Raw genomic sequence first — 17,974 nt, forward strand, 5'->3', positions numbered from 1 at the left:
AACTTTTTTTTTTTTATAGATAGAAGTCCTAGATGTTTATGTATCTTTTTTTACTATTCTTTTCTAAAATATAATTATCTTTAATATCCCTCAAAATGAAAGATAAAAAAAACGATCCCAAAGAAAATATTAATAATGGAACAAGAGAGTAATTAATATTTAGAAAACGAGTTGTGAAATCTGTAAGAATACAAAAAAATATGCAGGAAGCTGCCTTTGCAGAAAATAAATAAATAAATAATTCCATTTGGTTTGACTGGCAATAATGTTTCACAATAGTTGTTGGGAAAATGGTTAAATTTCCGGAATGAGCAATGGAAACAAGAAGATACCCCAGAATATACTGAAAAATAGATATACTTTCAATAATGGGGAACATTAGCAGTATAATTCCAGTTACCAAAATGATTGATAAAATACAAATACAATTAAAGTAACCTGCAAGCTGACCAAAAATACCCCAAAATACTCTAAATAATGTTTGTAAAATCATTATGATACAAGAAACTCTTGTTAATTGCAAATCTCCGAGACCAGTATTGGTCATCCCATGAACTTTCCAAAATAATTGAATATACTCAATGCAAGGCCATGAAAGAAATGTAATTAACCAAAGCAAAACAAATGGTTCGGATGTATAAATTCGATTTGCAAAATGGCATCTCTTATCCGAAATATATTGTTCTTGTTTTTCCTTAATTCTTGGGTATTTCCTTCCTGTTATTGCTAGATTTGCAATTCCAGTAATTTGGAATATCGCTGAAAATATAAAAGTTAATTTTAACAATTTTGGAACTTTTTCCAAAACTATTAAACTATTAAAAAATTTGTTACCACTATAAACATAATAATTATTTGAGTTGATTGGATTAACAAATGAAGACTGAAAAGAAGGAATTATTGACATTGATGCTCCTCTAAATAGCCAAAGCACCCCAATTATTTTTGAACGAGAATTTTTAGAATAATTGCTAGCCAAAAATTCAATTGTGGATGCAAAAAGTAGCCCATTCCCAATGGCGTATAGAATGGAATAACCGAATAAGTAAAGAAAATAATTTTCCAAAAATAAATATGATATTAATAACCCAAAATTACAAAAAAAAAATCCAATAGCCAAACAAGAAGGAATTCCAATAATAAGTTCAATACTTGGATACAAATAGTTTGCTCCTCCCTGGAACAATACAAAAAAACATTCGATCCAACAAATCATTCCTGCTCGTAATTTGTGTTTTCCTTTCAGTGAAATATAACTTGCAATATATGGGACAGTATTTCCAAATGTGTTTGCAAAGCCCAAAGACCAGTGAATCAATGCACATCCAATTAGTGGTGACCAAAATGTTTTGTCCTTATTTAACAAGTCTCTGATTAATAATCGAAAATTCATTTTATTTTAATTCAACACCTCAAACATGTATTTAAACTAAAGTAATATATTTCTAAAATATTTAATATTTTGTTTAGTTTATAAATCATAATTTATTTTTTGTTTTATTCATGTAACTTTATTCCTCATATAATACCCGGTATATACAATTTTCAATTAAATGCAACCCAGTTTCAAATAAAAAAAAAAAAATAATTCAATAATTTTGTTGGAGCAATGTTAAACGATTTTTTGAAAGCTTAAATTCCGTAGTAATTTAAATTTTTTCACTGAAAATTTAACTGCAACAAGTGTTTGTTAAAAATGAATGATAGTAGAAGGTTTGTTTGGTGCATATTATTAAAAATTAGTATAGAAGACATTAATAGAAAGATTTCAATAAGCAGTCTAGTACAGAACGCTGATAAAACTCTCATTAACCAGGTAAATTGTGACGTAGACCGTTGTGACTTGCAAAGCGATATCGATAAATTAAATTTAAAGCGTTTGCTTATTTCAGTCTTTTCTTATCGAAGGGAAAATTATTCTTATATTCAAGGTATTCACGAAATTGGAAAAGTATTTCTAACATTATTCCATGAATACAAGAAATCCAATTTGGCAAATATTAAAAAAAAATTGTCTAAGTTAATTGTATTTTCTGAAAGATTTGAAGCTATTATTCTATGTAAACTTTTAATAAAGAAATTCAATTCAGAAAAAGGTAGAGCGGATATTTGTTTTAAGGCTTTTGATCGATTTCTTATGCTTTACTCAACTCCATATATTTACAAATCAGATAGTTTAGCTCAAATAAATCTTGAATACATTCTTTCGAATATTTCTCGGGATCTTCTTTACTTGTTAAATAAGAGATCACCTATTTTGTATAATTTTTTCGTTAAATTAAAAGCAAAAGATGATAAAGAATCAAGCGTCTGCATATTTATTTTGCCTTGGATAATAACTTATTTTTCACATAATATTTCAGTTAAACAAAAAAAACTAACATATTATATTTTTGATCACATTATTTCAAGCCATCCTCTTTATATCGTTTTTCTTATTGTAGAAATAATAATACAATCAGAAACAAAGCTTTTTGATTATCTTGAGCAAAATTTTGGATTAGATATATCACTTAACTTCGAAGAAAACGAAATATATCCTTTTGTTCATTTTTTTTTCCAAAATTTGGACATTTCAAACCTCAATTGGAAAGTAATAGTAAGTTGCTCACACAAATATTTATCTAGCACAAGACTTAATATATTAAATAGCTATTTTTTGTGGGAAGCTGGAAAGGGATCTAAACACGATTTAAGAATCGGTACAACTCTTTTTTCTAAGATGAATGTAAAAGTGCTAATATATTCAATATTCTTAGTATTGATTTCGAGTTTATTATTTTCCATTTATGTTGGCGAATTCAATTTTTTGAAAATTATTAAAAAAAAAAATTAGGCTCTGACCCTTTAAATATCTATCTACTTCTTTTCTCTATAAGACAAAAATAAGTTTGAACCAAAGAAATACTTCTTGTTTTTTTTTTAAATTCATGAACCTTTTATTTAAAGAAATGGATGAAAGATTATTACAAAAGTATAGAGCACAGGTTTTTGAGTGGGGAGGATGCTTCGATAAAATGTTTGAAGCATTAAAGTCATTAATTTACCTTTCAGAATTTGAAAACTCTGAATTTGATGATGAGGAAAGGCACTTGTTGACATTATGTATTAAACATAAAATTTCAGATTATAGAACTATGACCAGTCAAGTATTGCAGGAACAAACGAAACAGTTGAATAATGATGAGCTTGTAAAAATATGTAGTGAGTATGTTTTTTCACTTAGAAAAGATATTAAGGCGTTTTTACAATCATTTGAAGATTGTGTAGATCGCTTGGTTGAGAAATCATTTTTTAGTAAATTCTTTAAGCTAAAGGTAAAATCTGATATTTCAAGATATAAACTTGAATTTGGACTTTGTAGTTTAGAAGATTCTAAAAAAATTCATCAAGATGCATTTACTCTATTATGTGAACACCCGGATAAAATAGAGCAATTACCATTGGGATTTATACAGAATCTCGCATACATTCTTTCGGAGAAATACGGAGAAAAAAAGCAAGTATTTAACATGCTAAATTCTCTGGGAAAGATACTCGAGCTTCAAATTAAAGAGCAAGAAAACATGGATAGAAAGGCTCAAATAACAGTTTATTTGCAAGGGATTAAGGATTATATTGAAAAATGAAAGTCAAATTTTTCATTCTAATGATCTTTCAAAACTTAACATCGTGGGGCGACCGCCCAAGTTATCTTCTAGCTTTCAATGCATTAAGTTAAAAAATAAATTGAAATTTTAAGAGTGAGGGGATTAGTCCGGTACATGTATACAGTAAATAAATCAATAGATTTTATTCTATAGCTTATTTTTCTGATTTAAAACTATTTCACAGATATTAATAAAAAACAAGAGGAAATAGGGTTTTTTTTTCACAATTTTTTCTGTAAGACCCAAGTCACTGGCTTGTATAAATTGAGGGAGAATAAATAATTATCTACTTTATTTCAATTCAGAACCTCATTAGGCACTAAGGTATTTTCATATTGCCTTAAAACTCGTTTAAATCAATGCAGCAAAATAAACAAACTGTAGGTGGAATCGGGCATTTTCATTCGTCACTCAAAGATGTCGAAGCGCAGAGCCAGATTTCATGCGCAGCATATAAACAACAATGGATTGCAAAGGTAGCGAGGGTTCCGCCTAGAAAAGTTCACACAACAAATATCTCTAGGATAAAAAATAGGCTATTTGCCTTTAATCAAAGGAGTTGTGCGTTATCCATTGGAACAATGGTTGGAAATTTTAAATACATTTGTTCTTGGGCTAAACTTCTTGGGTTAACTATTTCGTCATTTCTTTTTATATGGGTATTATATTGTTTTTCAATTATAAAATATTTAAAAGGAGACCAGCATATCGAATACTTTTATACAAATGTTCTATGCTTAGTAATATCACTAATATCTTTTACCATGCTATCTACTTCACTAATTATTCCAAATTCGACAGCAATTAACTTAAATTCAATGGAAAGCTCATTGTTGGCAGGTTCAGGAGTAGCAACTCGAAATTTAATTTCATGCAAAACTTTGTCAACGCTTTATTTAGTCATTTCACTTTTATCAATTTTCACGGCATTGCTACCCCAAATGGAATCGTATCATTTTACAATTACAATGCTTTCAATGATACTTGCCACCCATCTTGCGCCTTCAGTTTTGTTCTATATTGCTTATTTGCGTGGCGAAGATGGCTGCATTGATGACAGAAGTCATCATACGCTAATATAGCTATCTTCTTAAGTCAAGTATTTCGAATTAGAAACTTTTTATAATTATCGCATTCATGTTTTCGATAGACTTTTATATTTCAGAATTTTGATTTATATTAGATTAGTTTTTTTGAATGTTTTATTATTGCCCAAGGTCGTTTATATTATTGCTATGCATTTGTTTCGCGGTTTACTTTGTATTGTGGAGATCAAAACTTAAATATACGAATTCTGCCAGATTTATCCAGATTCATGGTAAAACGTAAGTAAAATTGTTGACTTACTTTCAGGCTTAATAATAACTTTGTAGATAAAAAAAGACGTAAGAATCGTTCTGATGACGATGACTGTAAGTTGTTAGAAAACTTTGATATTTTTTAACCATGATTTTTGTTAGCTGAGGACTATATGGACGATTCTTTCCGTGGAAACTCAAGCATAAGCATTAGCAATAACAAAAAGGAGCGAAAGGAAATTTCATTAGTATTAGCAGAGGATGATCAAGACAATGAAAGGTGAGTAAAATTTTTTTAGTTTTGTACTTTTTAAAATCAAATTAATTAAATAGAAAGGTTAAATGGTCGAATATTGTAGTTGGCCCTTCCAAAACACCCCCAAAAAAATTTTGTGTAATATGCGGTTTTATTGGCAAATATAAATGCTACAAGTGCTTTAAATGCAGACCCAACTCTATCGTAAGATATGTTTGCTCTCACAAGTGTGATATACTACACAAAGAAATCGATTGTTGCAAACCCAAAAATCTTTTTATTTGGTGAACAAATTATTAATTTCACACACATTTCTTGCGATTTGAGCTTAGTTTCGACACATTCAGTTGCAACTTGGTTCGTTTATTTCCATCAGAATTAACTTGAGAGTAGTCAGCTTTATTTTGGTATTCAGTCCTATCGATCTTACTGCTACTTGCTTTACTTGATATCATTATCTTTCTCACTTCTTTATTTGATAAAATTTCAAGATATGTTTTTTTAAACTCGTGGTAATTTATTGATAAATCCCAATTTAATATTTTCAAAATATGATATTCTAACATTAACATCTCCCATTGTGGCACACCCCCGATATGTGCCCAAAATTTTATTCCATATTGTACATCGTACATCAGTTTGTATGTTAATAGTGCAGTGGCCAAAACGAGTCTGTGCGCAGTTAGGGATGTAACGCTCAATCTACCTTTGGATTTCTCAACAGCTCTTCTTATTAAAATAACCATTACACAAAAATCGACAGGTGTTAGGGACACAAATTTCACGATTCTACTAATGAAGTAATCCCCTATAGATATTTTTGGAGTTGCGAGTGAATGAAATGGAGTAATAATTTTCTTATTTTCTTCAGTTTTATTGTTGATTTTATCAATTTCCATTATTACGCATTTTTTTATATCTTTTTCTACTGTTTCATATTCTGACCAGGAGTTATTCATCCAACTTGAAATTTGTGAATTTGAAAGAGGGTAACTTCTATAATTAAATTGCATACTATTATTGTTTTCATGAAGTTGATTTCTATCTTTCCCATAATTTGCAGATTTTCTGGATATTGCACTTCTCAGTTCTTGTTTAATATTACTTTCATTGAATCTTTTAATTTCTACCACAGAGTGACCAACACTATTCTTTTCTTTATCAAGATTTCCTGAGTCGAATAATGATGATTTTGATGTTAGACTTTCAGATAATTCGTTTTGATTAACTAGAAGTGATAATTCATCATTGGAATTATTCCTAGTTGATGCCTCAGATGGTTTATTCCAATATTTCCACAGTATTGTTCCACTATTTTTACTATAACTTAAACGACTCTTAAGAATAGGTATTTTGTCGTTTTTATGTTCAAATTCACCTGAGATATTTTCACTAAAATTTTTTTCATTACCTTCAAATTGCGTCAAGTTACTAATTAATCTTGTCATAGCACCAAGAAGCATTTATTCAAAGATAAACAAAAACTAAAGATTAAAACTTAATAAACGAAATCTTATTTTTTTTTTTTTAAATCAAGAGTATGTTCTCAATTTTATAAAAATAACTTAACAATCCCTAACCTAGTTTGAAAAAAGAAAAGATATGCCTGACCCAAGAAGTAATGTATCAATTTTATTCGCCAAATAAATTATAGGGAAATATTTTCAAAGGTAATTATGATCATGAATTGAAAAAAAAGATAATTGTTTAGAAATCCATATCACGGCTCATCACACCACTTATTCTCTTCTCTTATTGCGGATTCCTCTTCTGGAGTGAAATCATTTTCTATATTAAATATTTGGCGTATTTCCTCAGCTTTTTTCCCTTTAATCATAGTTGCAACCTTAGCGCAAGATAGATCCAACAAAGGTTTAATATCCAGGTAATTCGCTGCCTAAGAAATAATAGCGATATTAATATATTAGCCACTAACTTACCAACATAAGCTCAAACAAAAACTCCTGCTGAATATTTACAAACTCTTCATCCCACTCACATACTATGTTAGATAAACTATTGCTTCTAAGTGGTTTTGGAATCTCTTTAGAGGGATTGTCAACGTGATATTCGCAATAGTCGAGCACTTTACGTAAAACATCTCCTCTTACATTTGGGAGTGGAACGGGGTCGTCAATGCCAACATCTGATATGTTAAATTATTAAAATTCGAAAATTTGTACCAAAAATTACAATTACATACCCTCGATTATATTCCTCACTAATGTTGACGCCGTTGCAACACGTACATCAACTGCAAATTCTTCTCCTTCTGAGCTTAATAATCTTACCTTTGGAAAAATCATAATAAATAATTATTATTAATTTAAATGGGATGAGCAATAAAAACGCGGTAAGTTACCTTTTTCGGGTATGTAGTTGAAAAGCCAACAAATATTGTGAAAAAAAGGAAATATAACTTATCTATCGCTATTATTAAGAGTAGTCATATTTAATATTAATATAATAGATGGAATTATATAGAATAGCTAGTCTAAACATCTGAGTCATACACGGTTTTCCCGACGATCATATAAGATCTATCTGATAATCTAATTACTTCATTACCAAATCCGCATAACGCACCTACTATAACTCCAATTGTATAGCAATAATGTTTTTGCTTCATTAACGAGATGTTTACATAGTGAATCTGCTCGTGTGTGTCTTCAACAAGCCCAAATAGAAACCCAAAAATAATTCCAATAAATAATGAAGAGCAAATGACAAATATTATTTGAGCCTTTGAATTAACCAACAATGGACTGTCATTACTGGAAATAAAGCCAGAAATATAATTAACGGCATCTACAAGAGAAAATGCAATAGCAAATGAAATAGAGAGGCCGAGAATGGTATAAATTGGTACTCTAATAATTGGTGTCATTCCAAGGAACCAATCATTTTCAAGAATAAAGCAGATAAAACCGGAAAATATGATCAGCGCAGCAAATGTTAATAGAGATGTTCGTTTATTTAAAGCGTTCTCTTCATCTGGAATAATTGTTACATATACCTTCCAAAATATCAGTCCTCCAATTATTACAAATAAGAGGCCAAAATATGTTGAGAAAAATGGCGATAAACTTATTTCAACCAGAGTTGCGTTGACAGTAGTTGAAACTACTAGGCCTAATAATATCCCCACAATTGTACTTATTATACCACGCTTAGAAAACGCCTCTTCATAGTTGAGGGATCCAAATGTTTCCATGATTGAAGATGCCATTATTCCAAAAATTATTTCGAATAACTTACATTAATGAACAGCTTAATTTTTAGTATATTGAGATGAGGGATGAGTAAGAAAAAAAACCTATTTGGCGGTATACTAGTTTTAGGCAAAAAGGTAAGAATTGATGCTTGAAAGATTCGAAAAATCCTTAAACATGTGTTTTTAGAAGTTTATATCACGATAATGTTGGCTAGATACTTGCTTAACATACAAATACATCTTATTTGAATTGCGTGCGTTTTTGAAACTAATTTTGAGAATAAATACAATTTAATAAAAGTTCCTAAATATCTGAAGTAACCATTATAATAAAATCTGAATCATTGCTTTCCGTTACTATGTTTAATTTATTTATTTTTAGAACGTAATTCTCATATATCAATACTTTAGTTGTAGACAATGCATTCAATGTTTGATATATTCTCCCTATTTCAAAATATCTCAGTGGAAATATTTACTTCGTAAAACATTTTACAACAATTTGCTAATTTTTGACTTATTCAAAAAGTTCTCACTTTTAAAAAATCGCTTTATGTTATTTAAATAATTTATTAGAGCATAAGTCTTTTCCTGAGCTATATTTGAACGCATTGATTGAATTTTAAATTACAAATGGCATTTCATGTTATGAACTGAAAAATGTAAGAAACAATAACTTCTCAGTATTAATCATAGCCACCAACAAAAAGAATGGAATGATTCTTCCAAGCACTGTTTCACTATACCGAACTGCAAGTTAAATGAACCTTCAAAGTAGACGTAGGCCCAGTAAATTTGTCCAGGAAAGTGACTAATAATAGCCATGATTAATTTCGAAACCAATACAGAGAACACCAAGAGTATCAAAGTAAAGCAAATACGTATAGAGAAAAAAAAAGTGACAAATAAGATGTTAATTGCCTTGTATTTCTAGTACAATGTAATTGAGGATAAGGATAAGACGTCTCAGTACTTATCCAGTAGTCAATACTTTGTAGATGTATCCACAATAAGTGGAAAAGCACATCTTGTCAAACTAAAAAAAAAATAAAGATGACTCATCGAAGTCATCGGGATCTTTGTCTCATCTTACGTCTCTTTCTTTGGAGACGACGAGTTCGCTTCTTCTTCCACTTCCATCGCATCTTGGCTCTAGCCTTCTTGTAACGGCTTGCTCCGTGACCCATTTTCTAAAGAATTCCCAAACAACAAAGAATTCAAAGTAAAGTAAACTCGCTACCAAAGTTATAAATATACGTATAGTATTGCGGCATTATATTTTTTCTTATAGCAAATTATACATATAAATGACGCTATTGGCGTCTTAAAATGTTGCGCCATACTCTAAGACAAATAGTGCGGTTTCTCAAAGCTTCGTTACGAGTTAATGTACATAATGGTTTCATGTAAGATGTTTAGGCGTTTTACATTATTTCAAATCCGATATGCGACCGGCAAACTCTAAAGACATACAGTTTTGAATATGAATCGGGTAAAACATCGAATTTGTTGCGACATTTTGGAAAGAGAATTACCCTTGTTATTTTATAAAAATGCTTTATCATTTGAGAGTCGGCCCACTGAAAAAAGTTCTCCAGTCCAGTTGTGCTATCCTGATCTGAGTATGACTCTTGGATTTCACCCCTATAACTTTAACATATATCAATTAAATACTGATGCTGAAGATGAAGATGTTTTCGACCGTCCTTCAATAATTATTTCCACTGAATGTAAGGAGTTTAATAATATTAGAGAAGATGTCTATCGTTGGGGAGTTTTATACTTAATATGCACAGTCTTATTGCTTGTTTATATTTTGAAAATTATTATGGAGAGTCAGCTTAATATTAATCACTTTATCGGTATTAAAATTAATAAAACAGCATTCCACATTATATGCTTTTTGCTCTCGTTTTCTCCGCTATTAGCAGTTACTGAAGGGTGCCCGTTTTTCATGATTGTCTATAAAGCTTTATTCCCATCGATGCTTACCATTATATTTGTTTATTTTTTAAATGAGGTGTGGGACATATTATTTGTATTTCTATTTTCAGTAGCTAGATTATCTATCTCGGCTATTCAATATAAAATGGTAAGTTAACTATTTTCGTGATATCTAATGATGCAAAATACAATCCATGTCCTCTGAATCTTATTGAGGAATATTTTTCTTACCATCTTTCGGCTGAAGTGTTCACGAAATTTTAGACTATTTAACTATAAATAATCAGGTATCTCATGCATTCGTTCTAGATCTAAGTAACATTTGATTTTTTGCTTACATATTTTGTCTTTATATGATTCTACTGTGTTTATAAATTATAGTTGATTAATTTACTAAAGTACACCATATCTAATGACTCTATTATCTATGAGGAGTAATCTACCACTTTTGAGTGTTTAGTTTCCTAAATGGTGACGAATTGTTCTCCCTAGAAATTACTTCTTTCTTTTTATACAGGAAGTAGAAAACAGAAATTGAGAGAATAGCTAGGGAAATTAATATAGAACATAAATGTTGGTTAACTTTCATTGGTCTTGAAAATATAAAATATTTTGATAGTGTGTCGCCTTGAGATTCTATTTTATTATTGTCTCTATCCTTGAAAATTATATTAATTAGGTGTTTTTGTCCATTGGAGTTAAATTCTAACAAAATAAAGAATGGTAAAATTGTATTCAAATCCGCAATAGAAGCTCTGGTGTCTCTGGTGATATTCACAATTTTTATTTCCCCCTGAAAACGATTTACAGTAAAATTAACCATATATTCATCTAATACTTGGCTTTTAATTTTGTAGGCGACAAGTCTAGTATTTTCATATCCGAACCAAAATAAAATTTGTATCGGGAATTCAAAATAGTCTTTGGGGTTCAAAGGAACTATAATTTCAATATGGTGTGTATCATCCAGCCAACCATGAGTAAATGTCGATTTGTTTGAAAAGAGTCGAGAACTTAGTGGTTCCATCAAAATTGGATGAAAGTGAACTGGTATAAACCTTTTTAACTTTCTTGAAGATTTAAATTGCATTTGAATAATAAAAGTAGTTTTGTTAATCTTTGGTAATATGTACATTGAATCTTGATCATAATAATTACTTACAATTCCATTTTTTATTTTTGTAGATAGTTCACTACTTCTTGGAGCCATATTACAAGAAGGAAGTAAAAATGGGCTGTTAAGAATTGTTAAAGACCAAAAAGGAGTTGTGGTGTATATTTCTTTTAAAATTGGGTTATAGATTTCACAATTTATATTACTTATTGGAGAATTATAGTAAATATTGTTGAAAAATTTATTAATAAAGTCGCCATCACTAAAATAAATAGAAAATGAAAATTGAGTATTTATATGCAACTTATCATACTTCTTGTTAACAATAATAAAATCATTTTCAGAAAACTGGCCATTTAACGGTATTACTTTTAAGTTTATTTCTATTAGCTTTGATAAGCGCAGTTTAATATACTTTATTGAATTGCTCATTGGAATAACCAACAACTCATTTTCTACCACTTTTACAGAATCATAACTTGATAATAATTCCCAAGTCGGAGCTACATCATATTCTGAAGTATTGTATTTCAAAGTGTTATTGTCGTTCCTATTCACATCAACCCAAATTAATCCATGATCATTCGAAATAATGGACGAATATTTCATCAAAACTACCCATAATTCAAAAGGATTAATTTTTTTATCAATGGATACGCATAATAATTGTTTATTTGAAGAAATATTTAAGTAGCTTGATAACTCTGATTGGATGCGTTCGCCACGAATAATAATAATAAGTGTCAATGGAATATTCAGAATTTTTGAAAATTCCTCTTTAAGAAGAGATTCAATATCTTCAAGAAGCTTATTTACAACCACACAGAAGTTTAGTTTATCGGGAGTTGAATTTAATGCTTTCCATTTAATAGGGTTGAGGTGAAGCAAAGAACCTCCAAAGACCTCAAATTCATACTTTGTTATTTTATCTATAAAATTAATATTAGTTATATTTGATTCATTTACAAAAATATTATTTTCACTATGTTTAATACTGGCCTTAGAACTTAAACTAACACAAAAAGGTTGGGATCCAATGAATTTATTTGTATTTGAAAATATTTGAATTATGAAACATGAATCTCTATAATTTTCATAAAACTCATTTTTAGAGTCCGTTAGCTCCCATGATTTAATCTCTTCAATTAATTTCAATGATTTAGTTTCTTTATTTTGATATAATAGTAATTGGCAGTTTGCATTCAAATTACTTTCTTCAAAAATTGCATCAATATATAAATTATCGTCTTCTTTTTTTATTAAGAATTCTTGAGTTATATTTTGAACTGGAATCAAATATAAATTAATTCCAAGACAATAATTTGGGTTTGGAAATAATCTGATACCCATGGAATTAAAAAAAAATAATGAAAGTTTAATTGAATAGTCACCATATTTACTTAATTCTACAACAGTGAACTTCGGTTCAGATATAATTATAGGAGATATAGTAACAAGACTTTCTGATCCCAATTTAAACCTATTTTCTTCATTGAAAATAACAACGCTTTTATTAGAGTTCCAAGTATCTATGTAAATTTGTTGCGAGTTATTCGCATATTCAATATCTAACTTGTTATTACTTTTAACTTCTACTTCCTTAGGTAGAATAATATAATATAGTGAGTCATTAATTATCCAAATTCCATTTTCAACGGAATTAATTGCCTTAATAACACTAAGTTTTTGTGTTAATTCTAATTCAATATTCTTCTTATTGCCAAAACTGCAACTTAACCTTATATTCAAATAAGATGCTCCAATATTTATAGGGTGAATTAAAGCAATATAATCATGCATCGAAACATTACTATGCATATGGTCTTCAAAAAACGTATTATTCATCTTAAATCTGTCGATATAATTGAAGTCAATAAACCTTGATATACAGACTAGATCTGAATTTGGATTGCATTTATTATCTACAAAATTCTTTGAAATATTATTAAAACCATTCAAATTTTGGGAGATAGACCAATTAACTTTACATTTTGAAAACTCTGAAGGAAAATATTGGGAGTTGTGAAAGTTTAAAGTCTTATTTCTATTACTATTCCAAGTTCTTATTGTATAAGCTTTTGGATACCCTAAATACAAATATTCAATTTCTGGTGAAAATAAGCTTATTTTGTCAGGAATATCAACATAAACATTAATTAGTTTAGAAAATATTAGTGCTTTAAAAATATTGGTGTTATTTTCATTAGTTAAAAAGCATTTTATTAATACTCTTTCTCTCCCTATTTCTCCGAGAGGTTCAATAACCAATTTTTTATTGTTTCTAATGAGTAAAATATCTTTATGGGCTTTGCTGTTTATTTTTTTTTCTAATTCGATATGCCAATCTAGTTTTAAACCTTTATATTTTGTAGGGCCACCCTTGAAACTAATGTGTAGTGGAGAACCGTATGGAAACAATGAAAACATATCTGTATTTGATTCAAGTTTAATTGATTCATATACTTTTAAGTTTAAAGAGTTTGAATATATATTTACACTGGAATTTGAATCCAATACTTTTGCAACTAATTCAATATCAATATTTTTTTTCTTTATCTCCATAATTTGGAATATTGTAGAGCTTAAATTTATTATTTCAATAGAAAAATCATTTAAGCTATTTTTTTTCTGTTTACTAAATTCTAATTCAGATTTACACGAAATGTTCTTTAATTTATAATCAATTTCAATTTTGAATTCAGTACTCTGCCAAGGTTCTAGAGCCATATCTTGTTCATTATACATTATTACAACTAATATTGATCTTGAATTGTCATCAATTAGGCAATTTTCATTAATGCACGGCAAAGTGTTATCGATATTCTTATAATAGTCGACGTTATTGATATATTCATAAATATTTTCAGAAATATACTTCCTAGGAACTTTAAAGTCATTTATAAAGCCAATATTTTGATCAGATACATTATAAGTAAAATAAATTGACCAAGGTAATAACTCACTTTCTTTATTCATATTCAAGTTGAATCTGTCCAACCAAACAAGATGCAATTTATTTAAATTACTAAATACCAATTTTTTCTTTATTATATATTTTGGAAGAATCAATTGATCTTCAATATAGACATCTATTTTTTTGGTTTCATTTTCACCTCTTAAGAGTTGTTTTGAATCTAAGCAAAAAGGAAAAATATGTACTCTATTATGAAAATGATTAAATGAGTTGTTTTTAATTAAAAAGACGTCCTCTTCTTTCATCATATCATTACATAAACTATATTTTACTGCTGTTTTATCATCGAAAAAAATGTTAAAATTATTTGTTCCATATATTATTCCAAATTGGTGTTTGCCTTCGAGCAAATTCCATGATCCAATGGAGTTAATTCCTTCATTCTCATCTTCAAATTGATGGTAATCCTCAAACTGCGCAGGCATATCCAACATTTGTGGAGAAATTAAGATAGGTGGCCTTGTAAAAATTCCCTTTGTAATAATGCTGAATCTATTCAAATTATCATCTAGATTATTTTCCTCGAAGTTTTCGTGGATGAACGCTTCAAATCTGATATTAACATCTTTCATATAATATTCTGCTCCCAAGTGTATAGATACATCTATAATATTTTGATTAATCAGCTTATTTTCGTCCAAAAAATGTGTTGAGAATTCGCTAATATTTTCAATTTCCCATTTTACTTTAAATCTGTTGAATGACAACAATAAGTTATTGTTCTTATCATATGCTAAAGAAATAAATCTATGTATTTTATTAGAATTGAAATGAAATATCATACAATCATCACTTCTCGTATTACATGTGTACTTTCCCATAATAGGAAACCGACTAACCCAAAACATATTAATATGGTCGATTGATTTACAATGAACTTTTAACACAGACTCCATTCTATAAACTTCCGACTGGTATTCGTCGAAGATTGCCATTGTAAATTTAAAAAAACCAACCGCTAATTCGCCATTACATTCCAATAAAAACTTGTTTGTTTCATCTAACTTAGAAATTCGAATTGAATTGTGATCATTAATTTCTTTTTGTGTACCAAAAAATTCTCTTTCCTCATTATCTAACAACAAAAATAGTCTAAATTTATTAAATTCGATCAAACAATTTGTTTTGTTTTGATAGTCGTATAATCCACCTTGTATTAAAAGATTAATTTGACTAGACTTCTCAATATAAAAATTATTTGAAGCAGTCTCTGATGATTCAAAATAACTCAGGACAATCTCATTTAATATAGGTACGAAAAAAATATCTTGAAAAATAAATATGGAAAGCCCAATATCGATAATTTTTCGTCTAATTGTTTTCGAGTTATAGTTAAATTCGATTCCAAATTCAATAAAGTTATCAAAAACCAAATTTCCATGTTTCTTCAGCTCAATATTAATTTTTTGTCCATCTATATTCATTATTATGATATTAAAATCATAATTAGATGTAAGTTGGCTATAAGATACAATTCCTAAATTATTCAAGATTAGCAGACAATCATTAATGCTCAAATCATTTGTATATTTTGTATTTGGTTGAAAGTCAAGTAGATTTGCCACCTTTACTATTTCGCATGGATCATATAACTTTGTTATATCAAGAGTATCCAATTTATAAAATGAAAGATTATAATAAGATGGTTCAAATTGATTACCTAACAAATTATTGGAAACTCTTATAGGCTCAGCTTTGATTTCAACGGTTAACGAATTTTGTGATATTGAAGTATAAATGGTATTTTTATAAAGCTTTCCATTTAAAGAGGCCATTTCTAAACTAAAACCATTAATATAAGAAACTAGAACAGGAATGTTTAAACCATAAACATTTTTAAGAGATTCGCAACTTAATTTATTTTTATTTTCATAGTATTGGCTTATTCCAATATCATATATAGTAACATTAAGTAATCCTGTATTATAGCCTGTCTTTAATAGTCCCGTGTGGAAATCAATCATTGCTATTGACGGGTTGGATGAACAAAAAAAAAATGGTCCTTTTCCGCCTGTAATGTTTTCTCTTATATTGATTCTTTGTTCTCCAGGGTATAGAACAAGTGGTAGATTTGAAAAGAGAGTATCTATGTCTCTAACAATATTAATCTTTAACAGCGAGGTAATTTCTGTTAATTTGCCCTCCCCATTAGGTTTTGAATAGCTTGTGTCACCTATAGAGTCGAGAGTAACAACAAATTCGCTTAATCCCACTGAGTTACCTGTAATTTTTAAAAATCCACCAGTAGTTGAATTATTTTCATTATACTCAGTCTGGAATGGAGTAATATTTACCGAGTTACAACCTTTTTTGCAGATAAATCTGAATCTTGAGTTAATTGGAACGTGTAAGAACTCTCTCTTATAATTAAGCAACTTTAATTGAAGAAAAATAACCTTATTCTCAGTAATCGTTAATTCGTTATTCTGCAAAGTTCGAACAAAAAAGCCGGACCTTTCAGCTAATTGTTCCCCTTCTATAAAATATAATTGAACAAATTCATCAAAATTAAAGTTATTTTGGGGAGGTAATAAACTAATGTCATCTTGAACAGCAAAAATAATTTCTTTAGGAAATGATATATATATTAAACTTGTGAAAAAACTTCCATCAACTCTTCTATCCATACAAGTAGTAGAAATGATTGATTCGGCTTCAATGTCATGATTGTTGTAATTTTCAACTATTATCTTATTGCCATCAAGTATTTGAGCTTGTGGTCCGATATTCCTGTCAATTTTACAATAATGAAATTCTTTTCTAAAAAAATTTGTAAAATCTGTTGTCCCTTCTTTCACTAAATGTATTGGATAAAGCGAACCAAATGGAGCCCTTCTGATGTATGGGATAATTTTAAATGGATCTTCTACATATATAGTAACTGATGAACCGATTAATGCATAATGCTCTTCAATAATTTTTACATGTACATTTACTGATCCAACTTTAGATCCAGTAACCAAAATTTGGCTTCCATAATTTTTCTCCGATATAATGTTATCATTTTCCAACTCCCAAACAATCCTTAGTTCATTCAATGATGTGAATGTGTTATTTTCACTGTCAAACCCAATTGCATATAGGTTTTCAAGTGAGCCTAGCCTAATTCTTTTTGAACTGGTGCTGATTTTTATACTCTCAACTTTTGCAATGTGAATTTCACTACGTAAATTCTCTCCTGTATAAATATCCGATGCAATAACAGTAAAAACTCCTTTTAAGCGCATATGGTGCCATTTTGGATTTACATTAATAACATCCGTACAATTGTTCCCATACTCGTCGATTCTTACAACCGAGTGATTAACTCTTAAAAATTCATCTTCAAATTTCCAATTATGACAGCCATAACTTACTCTAATATCAATATTCGACTTATTATTAAATGTCCAAGGTAAAAGTGCCAACGTAGGATCTATTTTATTTTTGGAATCAGAACTCACACATAAAAATGAGCTAATATAAAAAAAGATAATCAAAAATAGTACAATATATTCCTTTTTAGGAAAGGCCATATTACGGTG

General features: G+C 29.0%; 9 protein-coding genes across 9 annotated transcripts; 4 read left to right on the forward strand and 5 right to left on the reverse strand.

Annotated features, from left to right (window-relative positions):
• Positions 1 to 28: 28 nt before the first annotated feature.
• Positions 29 to 1,393, reverse strand: cgd7_2450 (possible membrane associated transporter; the record flags this gene model as incomplete). The annotated part of the gene is made up of 1 exon (XM_628416.1): positions 29 to 1,393. The coding sequence occupies one exon, from the start codon at positions 1,391 to 1,393 to the stop codon at positions 29 to 31; it is 1,365 nt and encodes a 454-aa protein (XP_628418.1).
• Positions 1,394 to 1,696: 303 nt separating this feature from the next.
• Positions 1,697 to 2,836, forward strand: cgd7_2460 (TBC domain protein (small GTpase GAP), 3 transmembrane domains; the record flags this gene model as incomplete). Its single annotated transcript, XM_628417.1, has 1 exon — positions 1,697 to 2,836. The coding sequence occupies one exon, from the start codon at positions 1,697 to 1,699 to the stop codon at positions 2,834 to 2,836; it is 1,140 nt and encodes a 379-aa protein (XP_628419.1).
• A 94-nt stretch (positions 2,837 to 2,930) lies between these two features.
• Positions 2,931 to 3,629, forward strand: cgd7_2470 (14-3-3 domain containing protein; the record flags this gene model as incomplete). Its single annotated transcript, XM_628418.1, has 1 exon — positions 2,931 to 3,629. One exon carries the CDS (start codon positions 2,931 to 2,933, stop codon positions 3,627 to 3,629), a length of 699 nt encoding a protein of 232 aa, XP_628420.1.
• A 380-nt stretch (positions 3,630 to 4,009) lies between these two features.
• cgd7_2480 (hypothetical membrane protein) lies at positions 4,010 to 4,732 on the forward strand (the record flags this gene model as incomplete). The annotated part of the gene is made up of 1 exon (XM_628419.1): positions 4,010 to 4,732. One exon carries the CDS (start codon positions 4,010 to 4,012, stop codon positions 4,730 to 4,732), a length of 723 nt encoding a protein of 240 aa, XP_628421.1.
• Positions 4,733 to 5,506: 774 nt separating this feature from the next.
• cgd7_2490 (cyclin'cyclin') lies at positions 5,507 to 6,667 on the reverse strand (the record flags this gene model as incomplete). The annotated part of the gene is made up of 1 exon (XM_628420.1): positions 5,507 to 6,667. One exon carries the CDS (start codon positions 6,665 to 6,667, stop codon positions 5,507 to 5,509), a length of 1,161 nt encoding a protein of 386 aa, XP_628422.1.
• A 257-nt stretch (positions 6,668 to 6,924) lies between these two features.
• cgd7_2500 (Skp1 family protein, putative) lies at positions 6,925 to 7,510 on the reverse strand (the record flags this gene model as incomplete). The annotated part of the gene is made up of 3 exons (XM_001388349.1): positions 6,925 to 7,101; positions 7,145 to 7,353; positions 7,408 to 7,510. 3 exons carry the CDS (start codon positions 7,508 to 7,510, stop codon positions 6,925 to 6,927), a joined length of 489 nt encoding a protein of 162 aa, XP_001388386.1.
• A 188-nt stretch (positions 7,511 to 7,698) lies between these two features.
• cgd7_2510 (conserved hypothetical protein) lies at positions 7,699 to 8,433 on the reverse strand (the record flags this gene model as incomplete). The annotated part of the gene is made up of 1 exon (XM_628421.1): positions 7,699 to 8,433. One exon carries the CDS (start codon positions 8,431 to 8,433, stop codon positions 7,699 to 7,701), a length of 735 nt encoding a protein of 244 aa, XP_628423.1.
• Positions 8,434 to 9,901: 1,468 nt separating this feature from the next.
• Positions 9,902 to 10,519, forward strand: cgd7_2520 (conserved hypothetical protein; the record flags this gene model as incomplete). The annotated part of the gene is made up of 1 exon (XM_628422.1): positions 9,902 to 10,519. The coding sequence occupies one exon, from the start codon at positions 9,902 to 9,904 to the stop codon at positions 10,517 to 10,519; it is 618 nt and encodes a 205-aa protein (XP_628424.1).
• A 282-nt stretch (positions 10,520 to 10,801) lies between these two features.
• cgd7_2530 (large membrane protein with signal peptide and transmembrane domain near carboxy terminus) lies at positions 10,802 to 17,965 on the reverse strand (the record flags this gene model as incomplete). Its single annotated transcript, XM_628423.1, has 1 exon — positions 10,802 to 17,965. One exon carries the CDS (start codon positions 17,963 to 17,965, stop codon positions 10,802 to 10,804), a length of 7,164 nt encoding a protein of 2,387 aa, XP_628425.1.
• Between the last annotated feature and the right edge of the window lie 9 nt (positions 17,966 to 17,974).

The sequence above is a fragment of the Cryptosporidium parvum genome, chromosome 7 (assembly GCF_000165345.1).
Source record: "Cryptosporidium parvum Iowa II chromosome 7, whole genome shotgun sequence".
NCBI classification, from domain to species: Eukaryota; Apicomplexa; class Conoidasida; order Eucoccidiorida; family Cryptosporidiidae; genus Cryptosporidium; species Cryptosporidium parvum.